This window comes from Oncorhynchus tshawytscha, linkage group LG23 (genome assembly GCF_018296145.1).
Source record: "Oncorhynchus tshawytscha isolate Ot180627B linkage group LG23, Otsh_v2.0, whole genome shotgun sequence".
In the NCBI taxonomy this organism is placed as follows: domain Eukaryota; kingdom Metazoa; phylum Chordata; class Actinopteri; order Salmoniformes; family Salmonidae; genus Oncorhynchus; species Oncorhynchus tshawytscha.
In genome coordinates this window covers 1,648,434-1,672,304 of record NC_056451.1, presented here as the reverse complement: position 1 = coordinate 1,672,304, position 23,871 = coordinate 1,648,434, and the positions used below count along the sequence as shown (strand labels likewise).

Here is a 23,871-nt window from a genome sequence, read left to right as displayed (position 1 = left end):
AGGAGTTGGTGAGGAGGAAGAGTGAAAGAGAAAGAACAGGAAGGAGGGAAAGGGAGGGGCAGAAATAGGCTCAGAAGAACTTCAGTGTGTTTTGTCTTCGGCTCAAACAGCACAGGGAGTGGAGTGAGTGTTGGCAGACGCAACCGTTTGCGTCTAAACTATTTCACCGCTGTGTTTTTCCTCTTCTAATTCTCCATTCTCTTTGCATTATTTTGGTTTTTGCGGAGCGTGCGTGACAAACCCCTTGTCGACACCATGGATAACTTCCAGACCGTCCTGCGCTTTTTCATGAACCAGAAGGCCACCATTGGCTACAGCTTCATGGCCATCCTGACCATCGGGGGAGAGCGAATCTTCTCCATGGTCTCATTCCAGTGCCCCTGCAACCACGACCAGAACTTTGCATACGGCCTGACCTTCCTGTTGGGCCCAGGCCTGGTGCTTCTGGTGCTGGGTCTTTTCTTCAGCAGCAGGCTGTGGCGCCTCTATACTGGCTGTTGCCTAAACCCCATTAAGCTATGCCCCAGGGGCAACTGTTTCGGCTGCCTCAAAGTGTTTGTCAAAATCTTCTCCGGTGCCTGTGTGGCCCCTATCATGTGGCTGTGTGTGGCACTGTTGAACGGGACCTTCTACGAGTGTGCCGTCAGCGGGCTGGATGATAACCTGGTGGTGGATCTGTTCTGTAAAAACAAGACCTTGATGTGCCGGGAGGAGTTGGCCCGCGTGCCCTGCAGCAAGTCCAAGCTGCCCAGCGACGAGAACATGGAACTGTTGCTCATGTTCCGCGCTCAGTCACAGGTGAGTGCAAGCAGCAGTCAGACCCTGTTTGTGTGGTGGAATGTCATATTTTTCACAGTCAATGGGTCATTGATACAGCTGCAAATGCTGGTATGAGTCAGACCAAAATGAAGGTGTAATTCGTTGATTTAATTTTACTGGTTGTAATTCAATTGACAGTAAAGCAACAGTATTGAATATGTTTGTTGTTAACAATTATCATTGTTGGCATTGTTTATTAATTTTATGTGAGCGTAAGTTTTGGTTCATGTCTGTACATCCCCAGATACTGGGCTGGTGTATTATCATCATTTCAGCCGTTCTAGGGCTCCTCGGGACCTGCTACACAAACTGCCGCTCAAAGGTCAGCTACCTGCAGCTCACCTTCTGGAAGCGCTACGTAGAAAAGGAGAAGGAGCAGTTTGACACATTCGCTATGGAGTATGCATCCAAGCTGGCCGAGAGGAACCTAAAGAGCTTCTTTGAGAACCGTGACCCGGAGATATTCCCATTCCCCAACCACAAGGCCTGGGAGGAGATCTCAGCCCTCTACACCTTCTCCAAGAGTGAGCAGTGCTACAGCACCCTGCAGAGGTATGTGGAGCGTGATGACCGAGACTACAGCCCTGAGAAAAGACCAGTCATGGAGCTGGAGCACGGCATAGAGATGGGCTGAGAGAGGGGCAGACAATGGCAGAGTATGAATTATAGTATATCCTATTTGTTTTACCTTTATAAATGGCATGCAGTAAATGCAGTAGATTTAACTCACAGACTGAGAAGAAGCATTGTTGCCTGCATTTCCCCCAAAGCACTGACATATACACAGAGCACCATTCAGAAAGTTATTACCAGTGACACAGCAGTGATTTACCAAAGAATGCAGCCATTGCAGAAGTGGTGAAACAGTAGGGCTTCTTGTCTGCTGGAACCCACAGTTCGTGAATGGTCATGAACACTAGCAGATGCAATGTCCCTGTCATAACAAACACTTTGATTTGACAAAGTCTCCTCTACCTCTCTTTGACATGCCTTTGAAGCATTTCATTCACTTTACTGGTACATAATGGTAGGAGAGCTATTGTAATTGTATAGCTTTAATTGGGTATTTTGTGTGTAATATTGCACCACAATATGAATGCTACATGAATGACAGAGTTGTACCATGCAATTTGCTTGTAATGTTTACCCAACTCAATGTTTACATTATTATGACAACCTAAGCACCATAAAGTGTCTTTCTATGGCAGTACAAGCGAAGCAGCTCACTTTATATTTTATGTTAATTTGGGAATAACTCTGCCATTACTACCGTCCTGTTCAATTATTGACATCAATAGTAGTCAATAACTCACACATTAAGAGGTAATAAATCATGTATGACATACGGATATTCTCACTGGATTCTACAAAAACATTTGTTGAACCTGTTTATTATTTTTATGTTCTCCTTTCTAACATCTGTAAAATCCCTACCATGTAATGTGTAAGCACTAAATTAACATGTACATAGAACATTATTTGGACATGTTGCATTATGCCTGATTTAAAAAAAAAAAACATTTTAGGGTGGTGAGTTTGTGTGTAAAAACGGTCCATATTCCACCATGTTTGACTAAGAGGGGGAGAATGCAGCCATATCGGTGTAGTTATAGTACCTTCAGAAAGTATTCATACACCATGACTTGTGCCACATTTTGTTATGTTACAGTCTGAAATACAAATGGATTCAATTGATTTTGTTTCTCACCCGTCTACACACAATACCCCATAATGACAACATGTTTTTAGAAATGTTTGCAAATGTACTGAAAATGTCATACAGAAATATCTCATTTGCATATGGTACCAGTCTCAAGTTTGGACACCTACTCATTCAAGGGTTTTTCTTTATTTTTACTATTTTCTACATTGTATAATAATAGTGAAGACATCAAACTATGAAATGTAATAAAAACAAGGGCTTCGGGGGAACACATAGTCCAGGTAGCCATTTGATTACCTGTTCAGGGGTCTTATGGCTTGGGGGTAAAAACTGTTGAGAAGCCTTTTTTTCCTAGACTTGGCACTCCAGTACCGCTTGCCATGCGGTAGTAGAGAGAACAGTCTATGACTGGGGTGGCTGGGGTCCTTGACAATTTTTAGGGCCTTCCTCTGACACTGCCTGGTGTAGAGGTCCTGGATGGCAGGCAGCTTAACCCCATGCCAAATATTTTTAGTTTCCTGAGGGGGAATAGGCTTTGTCGTGCCCTATTGACAACTGTCTTGGTGTGTTTGGACCATTCTAGTTTGTTGTTGATGTGGACACCAAGGACCTTGAAGTTCTCATTGGGTGCCCATAAAACTGCTGCCATTTCTTCCGGCGCCATTTTAAATTCAGGTGGTAACCCAACAAAATGTGGAAAAAGCAAAGGTGTGAATACTTTCTGAGACACTGTAGGTGTATGTGTTTAGACCTGCCTTCTCAGACAACCGAGGGCCTCAGGCACCAAGTGCCTCTCACCTCAGCTCTCTATTACGTTATGTATAACTTCCATAACCTTTGACTGCTTTGTTTCCTCAGTCTTGGAAGATCAGAAACCTATTTTATTTAAAAAAAAATTGAAATGTAGCTATATACTGAGTGTACAAAACATTAAGGACACCTTCCTAATATTGAGTTGTACCTGCCCCTTTTGCTCTCAGAACAGCCTCAATTCGTTGGGGCATGGACTCTACAAGGTGTCGTAAGCGTTCCACAAGGATAACGGCCCGTGTTGACTCTAATGCTTTCCCACAGTTCTATCAAGTTGGATGGATGTCCTTTGGGTGGTGGACCATTCTTGATATACACAGGAAACTGTTGAGCATGAAAATCCCAGCAGCATTGCATTTCTTGACACAAACCGGTGTGCCTGGCACCTATTACCATACCCCGTTCAAAGGCACTTAAATCTTGTGACTTGCCCATTAACCCTCTGAATGACACACTTACACAATCCACGTCTCAATTGTCTCAAGGCTTAAAAATCATCCTTTAACCTGTCTCCTCCCCTTCATCTACACTGATTGAAGTGGTTTTAACAAGTGACACCAATAAGAGATCATAGCTTTCAGCTGGATTCACCTGGTCGTTCTAGGTCATGGAAAGAGCAGGTGTCCTTAATGTTTTGTACACTCAGTGTAGCTCTGGTTCGGTTTTCTTTCATTAAACAGCCACTACAAACTTCGGCTAACTTTAGCCACAACAAGCTAGCAGTCAATGGAAGTGATAAAATGATGGGATCATGTATGTCTTTAAATGCCAAATCATCTCCATATTTTGTTTCATGTCACTTATAGGCAGGGCTCCAAATAAAAATAAATCCTTAAGTACTAATGCTTCCAACTTAAAAAGGTTAGGAGCATAATTTAAAATTCAGGAGAGAAATCGATTGAGATACTTTATAGCCTATATGAATTCCAGCTACTTCTGAAGCACGTGGCCTAGATATTAATATGTAACCCTGTTAAGACATTTGGTTATTACAAAAACCTAATGTTGATACAAATACCTGTCATTGAAATTACAAAGGCATTTGTGGAATATTAGGTTTGTATGTTGTGTAAAAGCACCTTTTTTCTATTGAGTGTAAGTTACCAGGTTGTTTGCTAGAACACTGAACAAGGTGTAGGCCTAAAAGGTTGTTAGCGGCCCGCGAGTAATACTCACTGGGTGAAAAGGGTCAATATCAAGGGATATCTTTATCTATATATTTACTGATATCTGACCTTTTATTCAATACCTTATATGGAATAGACATGCTCCAGATACGCAGATTCTCCAGATTCTCCGTAATGGGACAGTTTCTACATGCATCCAATCCGGGCCTACAAAATCTTCCTGCTACCAGGGAGATATTTGGGGTGAGATACATTCAAGACACGCATCTGATACCCGCTTAGGTGCAAAGCTGTCATCAAGGCAAAGAGTGGCTACTTTGAAGAACCTCAGATATAAAATATATTATTATTTTATAACACTTTTTTGGTTACTACATGACTCCATGTGTGTTATTTCGTAGTTTTGATGTCTTCACTATTATTCTACAATGTAGAAAATAGTAAAAATAAAGAAAAACCCTTGAATGAGTAGGTGTATCCAAACTTTTGACTGGTACTGTATATTTTAAAGTTCAATCTTGTAGGTCTGTGTCATGACTTCCTCCGAAGTCGGCTCCTCTCCTTGTTCGGGTGGCGTTCGGCGATTCACGTCACCAGCTTTCTAGCCATCGCCGCTCCATTTTTCATATGTCCATTTGTTTTGTCTTGTTCCATACACACCTGGTTTTCATTCCCCAATCAATCTACATGTATTTAGTCCTCTGTTCCCCATCATGTCTTTGTGTGTAATTGTTCATTGTTAACGGTGTATGTTTACGTGCGATACTTTTATAGTTTATGTTCTGTGTTTTTTGGGCACTTATGTCATTTTTGTGCCTATTGTTGAACAGAATAAAAGTTGCGCCTGTTTACTCTACTCTGCTCTCCTGCACCTGACTTCGCCTCCCTTACACAGCCTTAACAGTCTGATTGAAAATGTGCTAAATCACCAAATGATTTTATGTATGATATCGGAGGGAATCCAAAATTATTTGTGAATGAAAGATAAAATTGATTTCATTATTGTCAAATTATTGAGCACGTGCTGAAAACTCAGAAATGCATCAGAAATCGTCCTTATTTTCTGTTACGTGGGGTGGAACAGGGGAACCCAAGAGCTGACTCAGATGAGGAGACTGGGATGAAGTAACCAAGGTATTTACTGAACCCCAGGGGGGAGATGGAATGAAGTCAGGGGAATCTTGGGCGGGCTGCTGGAAACCAGGTGTGGAGGCTGAGGCTGGAGCGAGAGGGGTTGAAACAGGGCAAGAAGGTCCGGAGGGGAATTCAAGGGGGTAGTAGAGTGGGGAATCCAGGACAGAGGAGCACGATGACGAGACTTGGGACAGGAGACAGGGACCAGAGTCAGAGCGGGCAGAACTGTAGCGGAGAAGAAAACAGCATCAGGCAAGGAAAACAGGATAGCAGGATCTGAACAGTAACAAATGGCTAGAACATGGACTGACTAAGCAGGGATTACGATCCGGTTGCGTGGCAGTGGCAGGGCTGAGTATTTATAGAGGTCTTGATTATGGAACAGGTTGCAGCTGGTGGGGATCTGCTCTGACTCCAGCACACCTGTCTCCGCCCACACAATCACACACACACAGAGAGAGAGGGAGAGGGAGAGAGTACTGGGTGAGTGGTGGCAGGTCACAGAGACACAGGATGAGCAGTAGAGGGCGTTGCAGAAGCACATGTGACATTTTCAGCAGATCAAGATCTGGATATGGACCCCAGCCAAGAGAGGCATATCTGGATTCAATATAGCTTCCTATCTTGAATGTGCTGTGTAAACACAGGTATTGAATTGAATTACTTAATTTTTACAGAAGGAACTTCAGTTGTGGCAAGTCAGATAAGATAAAGATATACACTGTAGTAAACATATAAACAGCAACATTCACACCCGACAGATACAAACGCTTATAAGGTACTGTATACAGTGTAGAGGTCGACCGATTAATCAGAATGGCCGATTAATTAGGGCCGATTTCAAGTTTCCATAACAATCGGAAATGGGTATTTTTGGGCGCCGATTTATTTATTTACATTTATTTGTTTAGACCTTTATTTAACTAGACAAGTCAGTTAAGAACACATTCTTATTTTCAATCACGGCCTAGGAACGGTGGGTTAACTGCCTTGTTCAGGGGCAGAACGACAGATTTTCACCTTGTCAGTTCGGGGGAACCATTCTTGCAACCTTAGAGTTAAGTAGTCCAACGCAATAACGACCTGCCTCTCTCTCATTTGCACTCCACAAGGAGACTGCCAGTTACACAAATGTAGTAAGCCAAGGTGAGTTGCTAGCTAGCATTAAACTTATCTTATAAAAAACAATCAATCATAATCACTAGTTAACTACACATGGTTGATGATATTACAAGATATTATCTAACGTGTCCTACGTTGCATATAATCTGACTGAGCATACAAGCATACAAGTATCTAAGTATCTGACTGAGCGGTGGTAGGCAGAAGCAGGCGTGTGAACATTCATTCAAACAGCACTTTCGTGCTTTTTGCCAGCAGCTCTTCGTTGTGCATCAAGCATTGCGCTGTTTATGACTTCAAGCCCATCAACTCCCGAGATGAGGCTGGTGTAACTGAAGTGAAATGGCTAGCAAGTTAGCACGCGCTAATAGCGTTTCAAATGTCACTTGCTCTGAGCCTTCTAGGAGTTGTTCCCCTTGCTCTGCATGGGTAACGCTGCTTCGATGATGGCTGTTGTCGTTGTGTTGCTCCGGCCGCAAACCTGAACCTATAGGGGAGGGTCCGGGTGGGCATCTACTCTCGGTGGCGGCTCCGGTTCGGGACGTAGCCTCCGCTCCTACGCTGATCCCTCCGCTTCTGTGGAACCGGACCGTGGATCGTCGCCGGAGACTCCGGACCGTGAATCGTTACCGGAGGAACTGGACCATGGATCATCGCCGGAGGAACCGGACCGTGGATCATCGCCGGAGGCTCTGAACTGGGAGCCACCGCCGGAGGCTCTGGACTGGGAACCCCCGCCGGAGGCTCCCGGACTGCAGCTCGTCGCCGAAGACTCCGGACTGCGGACCGTCTCCGGAGGCTCCGGACTGGGGACCCTCGCTACAGGCTCCGGACTGGGGACCCTCACTGCAGGCTCCTTTCCATGGATCATCACTGGAGGCTTCGGACCATGGATCATCACTGGAGGCTTCGTACGTGGAGCCGGAATAGGTCTCACCGGACTGAGGAGACGTACTGGAAGCCTGGTGCGGGGAGCTGCCACAACACGTCCTGGCTGGATACCCACTTTAGCTCGGTGAGTGTGGAGAGCTGGCACGGGATGCACTGGGCTCTGAAGGCGCACTGGAGGCATAGAGAGCCGGCGCAGGATATGCTGGGCCGTGGAGGTCTGGAGGTCTGGAGCATAGAGCTGGCACAACGAGTCCTGGCTGAATCCCCCCTGTAGCACGGCAAGTGCGGGGAGCTGGAACAGGCCACACTGGGTTGTGCTGGCGAACTGGGGATACCGTGCGTAGAGCTGGCGCAGGATATCCTGGACCGAAGTGACGCACCGGAGGCCAGGAGCGCTGAGCCGGCACAATCCGTCCTGGCTGAATGCCCACTCTAGCACGGCAACTGCGCAGAACCGGATAACACGGTGCTTGATCGGAGTCAGGTCTGAACCCTGACTTTGCCAATCTCCCCGTGTTCCCCCCAAAAAAAGTTTTTGGGGCTGCCTCTCGTGCTTGCTTTGTTGGTTTAACTCCTCGTAAGGTCGCCGTTCCGCTTTCGCTGCCTATATCTCCTCCTTCGGACGGTACCCCCTGTATATAGCCTGGCTTATTATTTTACTGCTGCTGTTGAATTATTTGTTACTTTTATTTTCTATTTTCTACTTATCTATTTTTTACTTAACACTTTTTTCCTTAAAACTTCTTAAAGCATTGTTGGTTAAGGGCTTTGTAAGTAAGCATTTCACTGTAAGGTTGTATTCGGCGCATGTGACAAATAACATTTGATTTGATTCAACTAAATCTTGTAATAAATCATGTAGAAATTGAGCAAGTTGAGATGACTAAACTACTTGGAGTAACCCTAGTGTGACGATTGTCTGAAGAAGTAGACAAAGGTGCAGCGTGGTAAGTGTTCATGAACTTTAATACTCAGAACACCAAACAAAAACAACAAAAGGAATAATGAACGTCACGTTCTGCCGGCTTCACAGAGCTAACAAAAAACAAGATCCCACAACATGGGTGAGAAAACAGGCTACCTAAGTATGATTCCCAATCAGAGACAACGATAGACAGCTGCCTCTGATTGGGAACCACACCCGGCCAATAGCAAAGAAATACAAAACATAGAATGCCCACCCCACATCACACCCTGACCTAACCAAACAGAGAAATAAAACGGCTCTCTAAGGTCAGGGCATGACACCTAGGTTGGAAAATGTCATGGTCAAAACATATTGATACAACAGTAGTTAAGACGGGGAGAAGTATGTCCAGAATAAGGCGCTGCTCTTCCTTCTTAACAACACTATCAACAAGACAGGTCCTACAGGCCCTAGTTTTGTCACACCTTGACTGCTGTTCAATCGTGTGGTCAGATGCCACAAAAAAAGGACTTAGGAAAATTGTAATTGGCTCAGAACAGGGCAGCACGGCTGGCCCTTGGATGTACACAGAGAACTAATATTAATCATATGCATGTCAATCTCTCCTGGCTCAAAGTGGAGGAGAGACTGACTTCATCACTACTTGTATTTATGAGAGGTATTGACATGGTGACTGCACAGAGCTGTCTGTCTAAACTACTGGCACACAGCTCGGACACCCATGCATACCCCACAAGAGAACAGACTATGGGAGGCACACAGTACTACATGAGACATGACTACATGGAACTCTATTCCACATCAAGTAACTGATGCAAGACGTATTTAAACAGATTTAAAAAACACCTTATGGAACAGTGGGGACTGTGAAGCAACACAAACATAGGCACAGGCACGCGCACGCACACACAGCCTAGTGGTTAGAGTGTTGGACTAGTAACCAAAAGGTTGCAAGATCAAATCCCCAAGCTGACAAGGTACAAAATCTGTCCCTGAACAAGGCAGTTAATCCACTGTTCCTAGGCCGTCATTGAAAATCAGAATTTGTTCTTAACTGACTTGCCTAGTTAAATAAAGGTAAAATAAATAAACATACACATGGATATAGTACTGTAGATTTGTGGTAGTGGTGGAGTAGGGGTCTGAGGGCACACAGTGTGTTGTGAATGTAATGTTTATAAACTGCCTTAATTTTGCTGGAGCAGGTGTGACAGATTACTTCATTGGCAAAATGGACTAATTTAGGCAGAAAATGCCAACAACAAACAGTGAGCCATCATATTCATGCATAAAAAACTAATAATGAAAGAAAAGCATTGTAAGATTGAATTTTGTAAAGTTATTGAAAAATGATTGTTATCTATCAATAATTATAAACCTCCTGGCATTGACCACTTAGATGGAAAAGCAATGAGAATAGTAGCTGACTCTATAGCCACACCTATATGTCATATTTTTTTTATCTGCGCCGAGAGGAAAATGTTTGTCCTCAGGCCTGGAGGGAAGCCAAAGTCATTCTGCTAACATGGTTCTAACAGCCTACTGTGTCAGTTTGCTGCCAGCTCATAGCAAATTTCTATGTACACAAATTAACAATAGACTTCCAGCATGCGTATAGAGAAGGGGACTCAACATGTACTGCACTGACACAAGTGACTGATGATCGATTGAAAGAAATTGATATTAAGAAGATTGTGGGAGCTGTACTGTTAGATTTCAGTGCAGCCTTTGATATGATTGACCATAACCTGTTGTTGAAAAAACGTATGTGTTATGGCTTTTCAACCTCTGTTATATTGTGGATTCAGAGCTCTCTAATAGAACAGAGAGGGCATTATTTAATGGAAGCTTCTCTAATGTTAAACATGCAAGGTGTGGTCTATCGCAGGGCAGCTACTCTTTTTTATTTTTTACCAATGTCCTGCAACTGCCATTAAAAACAAAGCCTGAGCGTCGATGTATGCTGATGATTCAACCCAATAGGCGTCAACCACAAATAGTGAAATAACTGCAACCCTAAACAAAGAGTTGTAGGCAGTTTTAGAATGGGTGGCCAGTAATAAACTGGTCCTGAACATCTCTTAAACTAAGAGCAATGTATTCGGTACAAATCATTCCCTAAGTTCTAGACCTCAGCTGAATCTGGTAATGAATGGTGTGGCTGTTGAGCAAGTTGAGCAGACTAAATTAATTAAGTGTTACCATAGACTGTAAACTGTCATGGTCAAAACATATTGATGTTCAATGGTTGTAAATGGTTGTAAAGATGGGGAGAGGTCTGTCCGTGATAAAGAGATGCTCTGCTTTTTTGACGCCAGACTCCACAAAGCAAGTCCTACAGGCTGTAGTTTTATCTTATCTTGATTATTGCCCAGTCATATGGTCAAGTGCTGCAAAGTAGGACCTAGTTAAGTTGCAGCTGGCACAGAACAGAGCGGCACGTTTTGCTCTTCATTGTAATCAGTGCTAACATCAATAATATGTGTAACAGGGTTATATTGGTGATTCCCCGTTGCCACTGTATTGTTAAGCCAATGGGTTTTTGGTTTTAGTTTTGTCTTGCCTTCACCTACTCAACATGGCATCTTATTGGCTGGTTTGCGTAGCTTGCTTACGAGGGAGGATGTTTCATTAGAATCGTCCCAGTGAACAAGCACCAAACCAGCGGTAAATTGTTGTTTGAAAAGCACTGCATGTCAAAAGTGATTTTTATACTCCCAAGTGATGATTTAAATGTACAATTTATATCAATTTGTTTGTAAATGTTATTCGAACATCACACATAAGATGCAGCGTTTTTTGGTGCATATTTGTTATGCATTTTGTTGTAGAGAATTCCAACTAATACTAGCAAGCAACATACTGTCTCTGTTGGGGGAGGTTGTATATTTTGTAGTGCGTCACGTGCAGAGTTGGATGGTGAGTTGTGCATTGCATGACGTGCAATTTTGTGCTGTTTCTATCAGGGATATTGTTCAAAATATTATATTGTAAATTGTAATTGTTATATTATTTTGTTAACTACATTGCCCAGTGAACAAGCACCAAACCAGCGTGCGTCACATGCAGAGTTGGATGGTGAGCTGTGCATTGCATGATGTGCAATTTTGTGCTGTTTCTATCAGAATAAAGCTCCATGACTGGTGCTACAAATTGGAGCTTGTGTCGATGATTGATTGTACACAACGCAAGAAGAGTACTGTTACATATGCATGCCAGTCTCTCTAGGCTAAGGGTTGAGTAAGGACTGCATCGCTTCTTGTTTTCATAAGTGACATTCATGTGCTGGAAATTCCAATTAGTTTGCATAGCCAACTTACACACAGCACTGACACACACACTTACCCCACCAGACATGCCACCAGGGTTATTTTCACAGTCCCCAAGAACAAATTCAAGGAAACATACAGTATTATACAGAGCCATGATTGCATGGAACTCACTTTCATCTCATATAACACAAGTGAACAGCAAACCTAGTTTTAAAAAAACCTAATAAATCAACACCTCACCACACAACGCCTATCCCCCATGTGACCTACTTGTTGGGTATGCACTGACATGTATGTGTAACTGATAGACGCAATCACACGCGCACAATACATGTTAATATTTTTTAAAGGCATGTAAATTGGAAAGTATTTTTTCTGTAATGTCTTTTTCGTATTTTGTCGGACCCCAGTAAGACTAGCTGTCGCCATTGGGGATCCTAATAAAACACACAAAATATTCATGTATAAACAGTGCAGCATACCTTGCAGCAGTGGATTTTTTTGTGTAGTATAGGTTACTTTTAATCATGTTAGTTCCACATTTCAGTGCTGAGACAGGTTATAATACAGATATTACAAAGATTGTGCATGCATTATATTTCCATATAGTGTAGGTGTTAAGACTGACACAACAGAACAAAAGTAGTTGGCTCTCAGACGATATTGAACTCGCAGACAGATGCCTTCTCAGCACGACAGCTCTCATCAAACCACTTTCCATTGGCAGTGGTGGAAAGGATGGCACAGTTGTGGGTACGTCCACCGTCTGGTTGGTTGGTAATGTCAGTCTCCCAGTTCTTAAAGCGCAGGTTGGTGCCCGCCTGGTCGAGCCATTCCCCCTCGGTCACCATGTCATTGATGCCCAGCCATATGTGTTCCTCAGGGCCGATGCTCCGGCGGACATAGTCAGCAAGCTGATCGTTGTCGTCCCCTGTCAAAGGGGTGCTGATTGTGCCCCCTTTAGCAATGCAGTCATCGTAGGCTGTGTGGTAGATCTTCTTAGCGGCGTCGGCCAGGAAACACTTGCCAATAATCTTGATGCCTTTCAGGCAAACTGGAAGAACATTTATATCGAAGTTGGATTATTTTTACAGCCCAATATCCACAACATCGTCACAGAAAACATTTGATTAAAATACAAGATAATGGCAGAGACTGTGGCTCTCAGAACTATTCATATGTATTGTACTGCCATACAGTGCCTTCAGAAAGTATTCACACCCCTTGACTTGTTCTACATTTTGTTGTGTTACAGCCTGAATTTACATAATAGGGGGTTTAATTTTCTCACCCCAAACAAAAGAGCGAGGTGTAAACCTCTAAATAATATCCACGGGACGAGACTCGGAAAACAAGTGCACAATAACACATAACAACAGAACAGGTGCTCACAAGACCAACGGGCATGGTAACAATAACCGACAAGGACAATGGGGAACAGAGGGCACATATATACACATACTAATCAGGGGGAATGGGAACCAGGTGTGCGTAATGAGACAAGACAGTCCGGGGTTGGTGGTAATGAATCCAGTTCAGTGGCGCTTTAAAATGCCGGTCTACATAGACCTCCGGAGCTGGTGAACGACACAAATATTGTACAATCCAGATGTGCAAAGCTCTTAGAGACTTACCCAGAAAGACTCACAGCTGTAATTGCTGCCAAAGGTGATTCTAACATGTTTTACTCAGGGGTATGAATACTGATGTAAATGAGATATGCCTGTATTTCATTTTCAATAAATGTGATTGGGATCTCTAAAAACAACATGTTTTCATTTTGTCATTATGGGGTATTGTAGAAAGATGGATGAGAACAAACAAACAAATTCAGGCTGTAACACAACAAAACGTGGAACAAGTCAAGGGGTACGAATACTTTCTGAAGGCACTGTTCATAACAATACAAGCATACTTTATGGGCATACTTTATAATCTAGACCAACTGTTTGAACATAACATGTTAGTACATTAAATATTCAGGTTAAGGCAACACCCCAAATTGAATGCAGACTCAACAACTTCCCTTGACCAATGCAATACATTCCCTGTTGCAGGGCACAGGTGCTCCCTGTCATGTGAAGTGGTCTCTCAGATCGCTTCAGGGCACCACAATAGACTAGGACAACCAGATCACTTGTGACTTGCATTTTCACTATGCTTCACTGAGATTAGAGTACAATTCCAATATCAACAGTAACATATCCCTTACCTGATTGCAAGGCTTGCTGCTCTTTCAATAGATTCAACTCCAGCACTATGTTATCAATCTGTTTCTTCAGCTCCTCAATGGCAGCATTATTTTCAGCATCTATGTTGAAGAAATTAGAGAAGAATCAACAAAGTTTTACAACTAGAACTGTACCAAGGAGGATTTTTTATGGTTGAGCAGTATTGTGCTCAACCTCTTATCTACCCAAAGTAAATGATAAACTAACATTGACTCAAACATACTGGGCATTTATTTAAAAAAATATATTATTCTTTCCACATAGAGATAAAATATGTGTCCTACCTTTCTTTCCGCCCTTTTTCTCAGATGAGGTCTGTTGGAATGTGGATTGCCCGAGGAGGAGAAGGCAAAACAACAAATGCACACCACTGACATGCATGGTGTATATCTTAGTAGCCTATATTGCCACTGATATGATGTGTAAACGACTGTTTATATTTCCACTACTAGCCAGGAAAAATATGTTTCGAGAATCGGCACTCTGGGAGTTGACAGAGGAAATCTCAACTTTGAGAGAACAAATGTTTTACAGATGTCAAACTGGCGTTTGTTCTTTTATTCCCTTTTTCTTTTGACAAGGGGTGGAGCAGGATGTTCATTGATGACTTTTTAACCCTGTTGAGGCGGGGGTGACATTAGCTCTATGTGTTAACATAGGTTACCCATATGTTTCCTTTTTGGTTCCCATAATAAAACATTTAAGGGCCATTTTCTATTTTACCATTGGCCTACGTATTTCCCCCTGCACCTTGTATTCTAAATTGAACAACAAGTTGTCGGGCTATTAGAATTAAATGATCAAAGCAGCATTAGTATAATCTTGTATAAACATTAGGCCTATAACTGTTAGCCTATGCATTTATTACCATAACAAAATGTGACAAAGTTGTATTAGATAACTCGGGCACTCTTTATAGACATCTGTTATAATTGTAGTAGAATACTTGCTGAGGACCAGGGAGTATGTTTCCTTTGTTCCAGGGGTTCCAATGGTCTATGTGTTGGGTGGATTGGGAGCTCCATAAACCCTGCATCTGGTTGTTCTCAGCTAGCTGGACAAGGTTTGGCTGACATGTGGCAGCCTTACACCATGACAAAAGAGTGTGCGTTTGTTTTTGTATTTCACATGCAGACCAGAGATTCCCATTGTCTCCAACTTGTGGCCACGCCAAAATGCAAATATATCTCACACACTTTATTGCTGTGGGGAGTATAAGAAGAGTTTATTTTCAACACATTTTTCACATTTGTGGTTTTTCATCAGAACTTATCAGTTATGGTACCTTTGTGTGTGTGTGTAAAATATTACTGTTCTCAGATTCTTTTATTAATAGATTTTAGATGTGTTAAAAAAAATATTTTTTTTTGCAAAACGCTATACCTTTTTCCAAATTTCAATTTTTTTTCCCACTGGCCTATGCACGATACCCCATAATGCCAAAGTGGTATTATGTTTTTAGACATTTTTACAAATGAAGAAAAAATGAAAAGCTGAAATGTCTTGAGTCAATAAGTATCCAACCCCTTTGTTATGGCAAGCCTAAATAAGTTCAGGGGTATAAATTGGCTTAACAAGTCATGGAGCTAAGCACAGGCAAAATCTTAAAGGAAAACCTGGTTCAGTCTGCTTTCCACGATACACTGGGATATTAATTCAAATCTACACTGGAGTTGCTTACCAAGAAGACAGTGAATGTTCCTGAGTGGCCGAGTTACAGTTTTGACTTAAATCTACTTGAAAATCTATGGCAAGACTTGAAAATGGTTGTCTAGCAATGACAAACAACCAATTTCACAGAGCTTGAAGAATTTTGAAAATAATAATGGGCAAATATTTTACAATCCAGGTGTGGAAAACTCTTAGAGACTTACCGAGAAAGACTCAGCTGTAATCACTACCAAAAGTGCTTCTACAAAGTATTGACTCAGGGGTTTGAATACTTATGTAAATGAGACATTTCTGTATTTTATTTTCAATACATTTGAAAACATTTCTAAAAACCTGTTTTTACTTTGTCACTATGGGGTATTGTATGTAGATTGGTGAGATAAAATTTTTTTTTTTTTTTTAAAGATACATTTTTTATTCAAGCTGTAACACAACAAAATGTGGAATAAGTCAAGGGGTATGAACACTTTCTGAAGGTGCTGTATATCCATTGTTTCAGTGGAATGGAATATTTGTATACTGTACATTTGACTGTGATATGTGGTTGTCTCACCAAGCTGTCTTAATATGAATGCACTTAGTCGCTCAGGATCTACGCATCTGCTAAATGTTTCATATACAGATCTCATATTACTGTATTTAATTATTTATTTTATATATATATACAGTATATCACAAAAGTGAGTACACCCCTCACATTTTTTGTAAATATTTGAGTATATCTTTTCATGTGACAACACTGAAGAAATGACACTTTGCTACAATGTAAAGTAGTGAGTGTACCGCTTGTATAACAGTGTACATTTGCTGTCCCCTCTAAATAACTCAACACACAGCCATTAATGTCTAAACCGCTGGCCACAAAAGTGAGTACACCCCTAAGTGAAAATGTCCAAATTGGGCCCAAAGTGTCAATATTTTGTGTGGCCACCATCATTTTCCAGCACTGCCTTAACCCTCTTGGGCATGGAGTTCACCAGAGCTTCACAGGTTGCCGCTGGAGTCCTCTTCCACTCCTCCATGACGACATCACAGAGCTGGTGGATGTTAGAGACCTTGCACTCCTCCACCTTCCGTTTGAGGATGCCTCACAGATGCTCAATAGGGTTTAGGTCTGGAGACATGCTTGGCCAGTCCATCAACTTTACCCTCAGCTTCTTTAGCAAGGCAGTGGTCGTCTTGGAGTTGTGTTTGGGGTCGTTATCATGCTGGAATTCTGCCCTGCGGCCCAGTCTCCGAAGGGAGGGGATCATGCTCTGCTTCAGTATGTCACAGTACATGTTGGCATTCATGGTTCCCTCAATGAACTGTAGCTCCCCAGTGCCAGCAGCACTCATGCAGCCCCAGACCATGACACTTCCACCACCATGCTTGACTGTAAGGCAAGACACACTTGTCTTTGTACTCCTCATCTGGTTGCCGCCACACACGCTTGACACCATCTGAACCAAATAAGTTTATCTTGGTCTCATCAGACCACAGGACATGGTTCCAGTAATCCATGTCCTTAGTCTGCTTGTCTTCAGCAAACTGCTTGCGGGCTTTCTTGTGCATCATCTTTAGAAGAGGCTTCCTTCTGGGATGACAGCCATGCAGACCAATTTGATGCAGTGTACGGCGTATGGTCTGAGCACTGACAGGCTGACACCCCACCCCTTCAACCTCTGCAGCAATGCTGGCAGCACTCATACATCTATTTCCCAAAGACAACCTCTGGATATGACACTGAGCACGTGCACTCAACTTCTTTGGTCGACCATGGCGAGGCCTGTTCTGAGTGGAACCTGTCCAGTTAAACTGCTGTATGGTCTTGGCCACCGTGCTGCAGCTCAGTTTCAGGGTCTTGGCAATATTCTTATAGCCCAGGCCATCTTTATGTAGAGCAACAATTATTTTTTTCAGATCCTCAGAGAGTTCTTTGCCATGAGGTGCCATGTTGAACTTCCAGTGACCAGTCGGTATGAGTGTGAGAGCGATGACACCAAACTTAACTCACCTGCTCCCCATTCACAAATGAGACCTTGTAACACTAACGAGTCACATGACACCTGGGAGGGAAAATGGCTAATTGGGCCCAATTTGGACATTTGACTTGTTAATTGTTTATTCCATGTGTAACTCTGTGTTGTCTGCTCACACTGCTATGCTTTATCTTGGCCAGGTCGCAGTTCCAAATGAGAACTTGTTCTCAACTGGCCTACCTGGTTAAATAAAGGTGAAATAAAAAAATTAAAAAAATATTACAAAAATTCCCTTAGGGGTGTACTCACTTTTGTGGCCAGCGGTTTAGACATTAATGGCTGTGTGTTGAGTTATTGTGATGGGACAGCAAATGTACACTGTTATACAAGCTGTACACTCACTACTTTATATTGTAGCAAAGTGTCATTTCTTCAGTGTTGTCACATGAAAAGATATACTCAAATATTTACAAAAATGTGAGGGGTGTACTCACTTTTGTGCTATACTGTATATACACTACCATTGAAAAGTTTGAGGTCACTTAAAAATGTCCTTGTTTTTGAAAGAAAAGCACATTTTTTGCACATTAAAATAACATCAAATGCATCAGAAATACAGTGTAGACATTGTTAATGTTGTAAATGACTATTGTAGCTGGAAACGGCAGATGTTTTATGGAATATCTACATTGGCGTACAGAGGCCCAAATTCAGCAACCATCACTCCTGTGTTCCAATGGCACATTGTGTTAGTGATAAAATAATTTACAAGGTTAAATATAAATGATGAAATAATTCTACCTGGAAACTTAACCCTTAGGGATTAGAGGTTATGTTGCATGGATAAGGAGTAAATAAAAATATTAAACATAAGTCCAACTAGGTGGGACTGGGGAAGAGAGGAATGTATGTGTGTGCCTGAAGAAAACACAGAGGACAATTAAACTGTGTTTGAAACGACCCGGCTAGAACTTTGAGAAATTACGATAGGACAGGGAGTACCCCTCCAGGTTTCCCTAATCTGGGGGGAATGGAACTGTCGGCTGGGTAGTGATAAACCGTGGTGAGAATTCTGGAGAAGATAGCTCTCCTAATGTTAGTGTGCATGTGTGTGCGTAAGTAAGAAGAATGGTGTAAAAGGAATGTCTTTGTATATGAACTGCAGAGCTCTCGTGAATAAACATTGATTTCCCTATTGTGAGCTGGGAATTCTGTCTGTTTCATTTAAACCAGAACTTTACAAACTCTGGGTTGCAGACCGATTAGAATAATTGAAATGTATGAACATTGATAACAAAATTCAATATCAGTTATCTAACCCAAGTTTATTATTTTAAAAGGCAAAGTTTGGAACGGTGGTGTATATTCTTAATTTTCTGCATTGTAGAATAATAGTGAAGACATACATCAAAACTATGAAATAACACATGGAATCATGTTGTAGTAACCAAAAAAGTGTTAAACAAATTCTTCAAAGTAGCCACCCTTTGTCTTGATGACAGCTTTGCACATTCTTGGCATTCTCTCAACCAGCTTCATGACCCATCTTTCAATTAACAGGTGTGCCTTGTTAAAAGTTAATTTGTGTCATTTATTTCCTTCTTTTTTTCATTTTATTTATATTTTTTCTTAAAAACAAATGTAACTATCACACCCTGACCGTAGACCTTTTTATGTCTCTATTTTGGTTTGGTCAGGGTGTGATTTGGGTGGGCATTCTATGTTCCTTTTTCTATGTTTTTGTATTTCTTTGTTTTTGGCCGGGTATGGTTCTCAATCATGGACAGCTGTCTATCGTTGTCTCTGATTGGGAACCATACTTAGGTAGCTTTTTCCCACAGGGTTTTTGTGGGTAGTTAATTTCTGTTTAGTGTTTTCACCTTACAAGACTGTTTCAGTTATTCTCTTGTTTATTTTTGTTATAGTGTTCAGTTTTAATAAAACAAGCATGAACACTTACCACGCTGCGCTTTGGTCCGATGATTCCTCTTCTTCAGACGACGAATACGGTTTACAGTAACCCCTTTTTCTCCCCAATTTTGTGGTATCCAATTGGTAGTACAGTCTTGGCTCGGGGGGAACCTATTTCAAAACGAAAACGTGACTCTTCTACAGACACAGATGATTTAATATTTTCACCACCGGGAATGGTAAAGGTCGAAACCGATCCGTTAAAATCAATAAATGACAAACTGGGTATATTTGAACTAGTCAATAAGGTTATAAAAGAGATGAAGGCAAGCCTCGAGATGAGTTGACGAAAAAGCTGCGAAATTGGAGAAAGACGCAAACAAGCTAAAAGGGACAGTCAATAAGATTGAAACTGAAGTGAATGAACTTGAAAAGGAGAACACCGTTCTGAGAGAAGAATCTGGTACTTTCTGGTATTCAAGAGAAAGAATGAGAAGTTTCTGAATCTGTAGTTAGAGAGTTCCTTCTTACAGCACTTCAGATTCCACGCGAAGCTATCGACTAAATCAAACTCGAACATGTGCACCGCTTCCGACAGAGAGGGCAGAGGTATGAACGCCCAATCGTTGCCAAATTTGCTTCATTTAAAGATAAAATAATGGTTAAAAGCCTGGGTAAAAGACTTTCTGGCACGGAAATTTGCATGAATGTTCCTGAAGGAAATTGCAGGACGGCGTAAAGTTCAGTATCCAAATTTCAAGGAAAATTCAAACTTTTTTTGATATACTCAGAGGACCATTATTAGCATGTTTTAACCACTCCTATATAAATGGTAGATTATCAGACACGCAACAATAAGGTCTGATACCATTATTACTGAAACAGGAATCAAGTTGTATATATAAAGATCCAGTCCATTTAAAAAATTGGAGGCCTCTTACACTTCAGTGTTGTGATGCAAAAAATCCTAGCTAAATGCTTGGCACATAGAATTTAAAAAGTATTGTCAGATATTATTCATCCTAATCAGACAGTTTTTTTACATGGACAATACATTGGAGATGATATAAGACAAGTACTGGAAACAATACAATACTATGAAATATCGGGGGCACCAGGCCTGGTTTTCATTGCTGATTTTGAAAAGGCTTTTGATAAAGTACGACTGGAGTTTATATAATAAATGCCTAGAATATTTCAATTTTGGGGAGTCTCTTATAAAATGGGTTAAAGTTACGTATAGTAACCCTAGGTGTCAAATAGTAAATAATGGCTACATCTCAGAAAGTTCTAAACTGTCTAGAGGAGTAAAACAAGGTTGTCCAGGTTCAGAAATGTTGTGAAATAGCACAGTTACACATATAAATCAACCTGGATGGACATCAGAAATAGAGGAAGGACTAAAAACAAACAAGATATAACTATTGTAAAATAGATTGTGTCTGTAAAATGTGTATAATATGTATAAACTGAAGGTAGAAGCCTAAGTGTTATTGTTTATTAGTTTACTCCAATTGGGGGAAGGGTGGTAGGGTTTGCAGGGAATAATAAAGGTATATTCTAAAATAAGTATGCATATCTATGTAGGTATGTGTATGTATGTACGTATGTATATATGTGTATATGTATGAATGTTTATGTATGTACAGTATGTGTGAATGTGTGTATATATTTATATATACCCCAAAAATATATTGGGGATTGGAAATGACGCAGACAATTACATTGACGGAAGCTGCAATCTATCCGCAATATTAAAGTTGATCTACCCCCCCCATAATAAAAAATGTAACTGGAATTAAGGGGTCTAGCCCAAACCATGAAAAACAGCCCCACACCACTATTCCTCCTCCACCAAACTTTACACTTGGCACTATGCATTCGGGCAGGTAGCATTCTCCTGGTATCCACTAAACCTAGGTTCGTCCATCGGACTGCCAGATGGTGAAGCGGGATTCATCACTGCTGAGAAAGCGTTTCCACTGCTCCAGAGTCCAATGACGGCGAGCTTAATACCACTCCAGCCATCGCTTGGCATTGCGCATGGTGATCTTAGGCTTGTGTGCGGCTGCCCATTTTATGAAGCTCCTGACAAACAGTTGCTTCCAGAGGCCGTTTGGAACTCGGGAGTGAGTGTTGCAACCGAGGACAGACGATTTTTACGCGCTACGTGCTTCAGCACTTGTGTGGCCTACCACTTCGCGGCTGAGCCATTGTTGCTCCTAGATGTTTCCACTTCACAATAAAAGCACTTACAGTTGACCAGGGCAGCTCTAGCAGGGCAGAAATTTGACGAACTGACTTGTTGGAAAGGTAGCATTCTATGACGGTGCCACGTTGAAAGTCATTGAGCTCTTCAGTAAGGCCATTCTACTGCCAATGTTTGAATATGGAGATTGCATGGCTGTGTGCTCGATTTTATACACCTGTCAGCAACGTGTGTGGCTGAAGTAGCCAAATCCATTAACTTGAAGGGATGGCCACATACTCCAAGGGATGGCCACATACTCCAAGGGATGGCCACATACTCCAAGGGATGGCCACATACTTTTGTATATGTAGTGTAGCTGTCACAAATGTATAATTTGTACATTTCTTTATTAAAAATTTAGTTATGGACGGCTATGAAGAAATGTACAAATTATACATTTGTGACAGCTACACTACATATACAAAAGTATGTGGCCATCCCTTGGAGTATGTGGCCATCCCTTGGAGTATGTGGCCATCCCTTGGAGTATGTGGCCATCCCTTGGAGTATGTGGCCATCCCTTGGAGTATGTGGCCATCCCTTGGAGTATGTGGCCATCCCTTGGTTATGGCACAGTGGTCTAAGGCACTGCATCGCAGTGCTAGCTGTGCCACCAGAGATTCTGGGTTCGAGCCCAGGCTCTGTCGCAGCCGGCCGTAACCGGCTGCCCAGCGTCATCCGGGTTTGGCCAGCAGGGCTATCCTTGTCTCACTAGCGACTCCTGTGGTGCATGCTGACCAGGTCGCCAGGTGTTTCCTTTGACACATTGGTGCAGCTGGATTCTGGGTTGGATGTGCAGTATGGCTTGGTTGGGTTGTATTTCGGAGGATGCATGGCTCTCGACCTTCGCCTCTCCCGAGTCCGTACGGGAGTTGCAGCGATGAGACAAGACTGTAACTACTACCAATTGGGGAGAAAAAAGGGGGTATAAAAAACATAGTTATTTATTACATTTGACTATGTAAAAATGAGCAGTACTACTTATTTCTCTGAGTTGAGGTGGATATATAGCATTTTGCAAAAAAAACATGACTATTTGTCTCTCTGAAATGAAATCCTCAAGTGATAGATTTTAAACAAATACATGTCTGTCATTGAACCACACCATGCCATGATTAGATAGTGAAAAAAACACCAATCTCTTTTAATTTCATTAAACAATAAAAGTTAATTTACCGACATATATATGGTAAATCATATATAATTTTGGTATGAAACTCTTCATGTTTTTTGCAGATGAGGCCTCTATTAAACATGAGATATTCTGTCACGACATGTCTCCATTCATATGCTCCATTTAGCAATAGTGAATGAGTTTATCACAGTTTACCATGATGAAAATTTGATCATCTTAGATATCAATATCAGTTTCCTATCTTGAAATGTAACTCCATTTCAATATAATATGAATGTGAAATATGAATAATATGATATTATCTCCAGACATCTCTATCTCTAGATCTTTGTGTTTCATTCTCAAAAGTGATATTCTTGTGGTATCATTAAGTTCTTCATGGGGTGCCATGTGTTGGTTTGGTTGTCAAGTGGCCTAATTTGGCATATATCATCCCACTCATCCTGCAATCATGTTCCCACCAGTAGGTACCTACAAGCTTGGCCTAGCTGCCAAAATACCCTTTCATTTATTTATTTCATCTGGTTCCTCTCAGCTAGCTGGACATGGTTTGGCTGACACATGGCCAGCTGATAATGAAACAACAGTGTGTTTTGGAGTGTGTTTTTGTATTTCACACGTATTATATGCACGTGTGAGTTACTCTTATCTTCAAGTATCAAGATGCCTACTGCTGAGGTGAAAGACACTGTTACCGAAGGAGCCATCTCTCTCACATTTGCACAAACCATTTGTTGTTCCTCTTTCCAATGTTTTTCTCCTAGTTGGGAGTTTGAAAAATGTGTTAACTGTCAATGTTTCGTGTTCAATATAACAGTAGCTTTATGATTTCCCATGTTCCAATGAGGATTAGACTACAGTGGCATTGAAAGAGCATGGCTCCCTGTTACAATATTAAAAGTACTGGCCGGGGGTATTGGCTAAAAGCAAGGTTGAGTATGCATA

At 41.7% G+C, this 23,871-nt stretch overlaps 2 protein-coding genes across 2 annotated transcripts; one reads left to right on the top strand and one right to left on the bottom strand.

Annotated features, from left to right (window-relative positions):
• The first annotated feature begins 48 nt into the window (after positions 1-48).
• Positions 49-2,372, top strand: LOC112223166 (calcium homeostasis modulator protein 5). Its single transcript, XM_024386190.2, has 2 exons — positions 49-798; positions 1,064-2,372. Exons 1-2 carry the CDS (start codon positions 256-258, stop codon positions 1,451-1,453), a joined length of 933 nt encoding a protein of 310 aa, XP_024241958.1. The 5' UTR covers positions 49-255; the 3' UTR covers positions 1,454-2,372.
• A 9,816-nt stretch (positions 2,373-12,188) lies between these two features.
• clec3ba (C-type lectin domain family 3, member Ba) lies at positions 12,189-14,560 on the bottom strand. The gene is made up of 3 exons (XM_024386191.2): positions 14,282-14,560; positions 13,979-14,077; positions 12,189-12,820 (listed from the first exon to the last, which is right to left on the bottom strand). Exons 1-3 carry the CDS (start codon positions 14,376-14,378, stop codon positions 12,420-12,422), a joined length of 597 nt encoding a protein of 198 aa, XP_024241959.1. The 5' UTR covers positions 14,379-14,560; the 3' UTR covers positions 12,189-12,419.
• Positions 14,561-23,871: the final 9,311 nt, after the last annotated feature.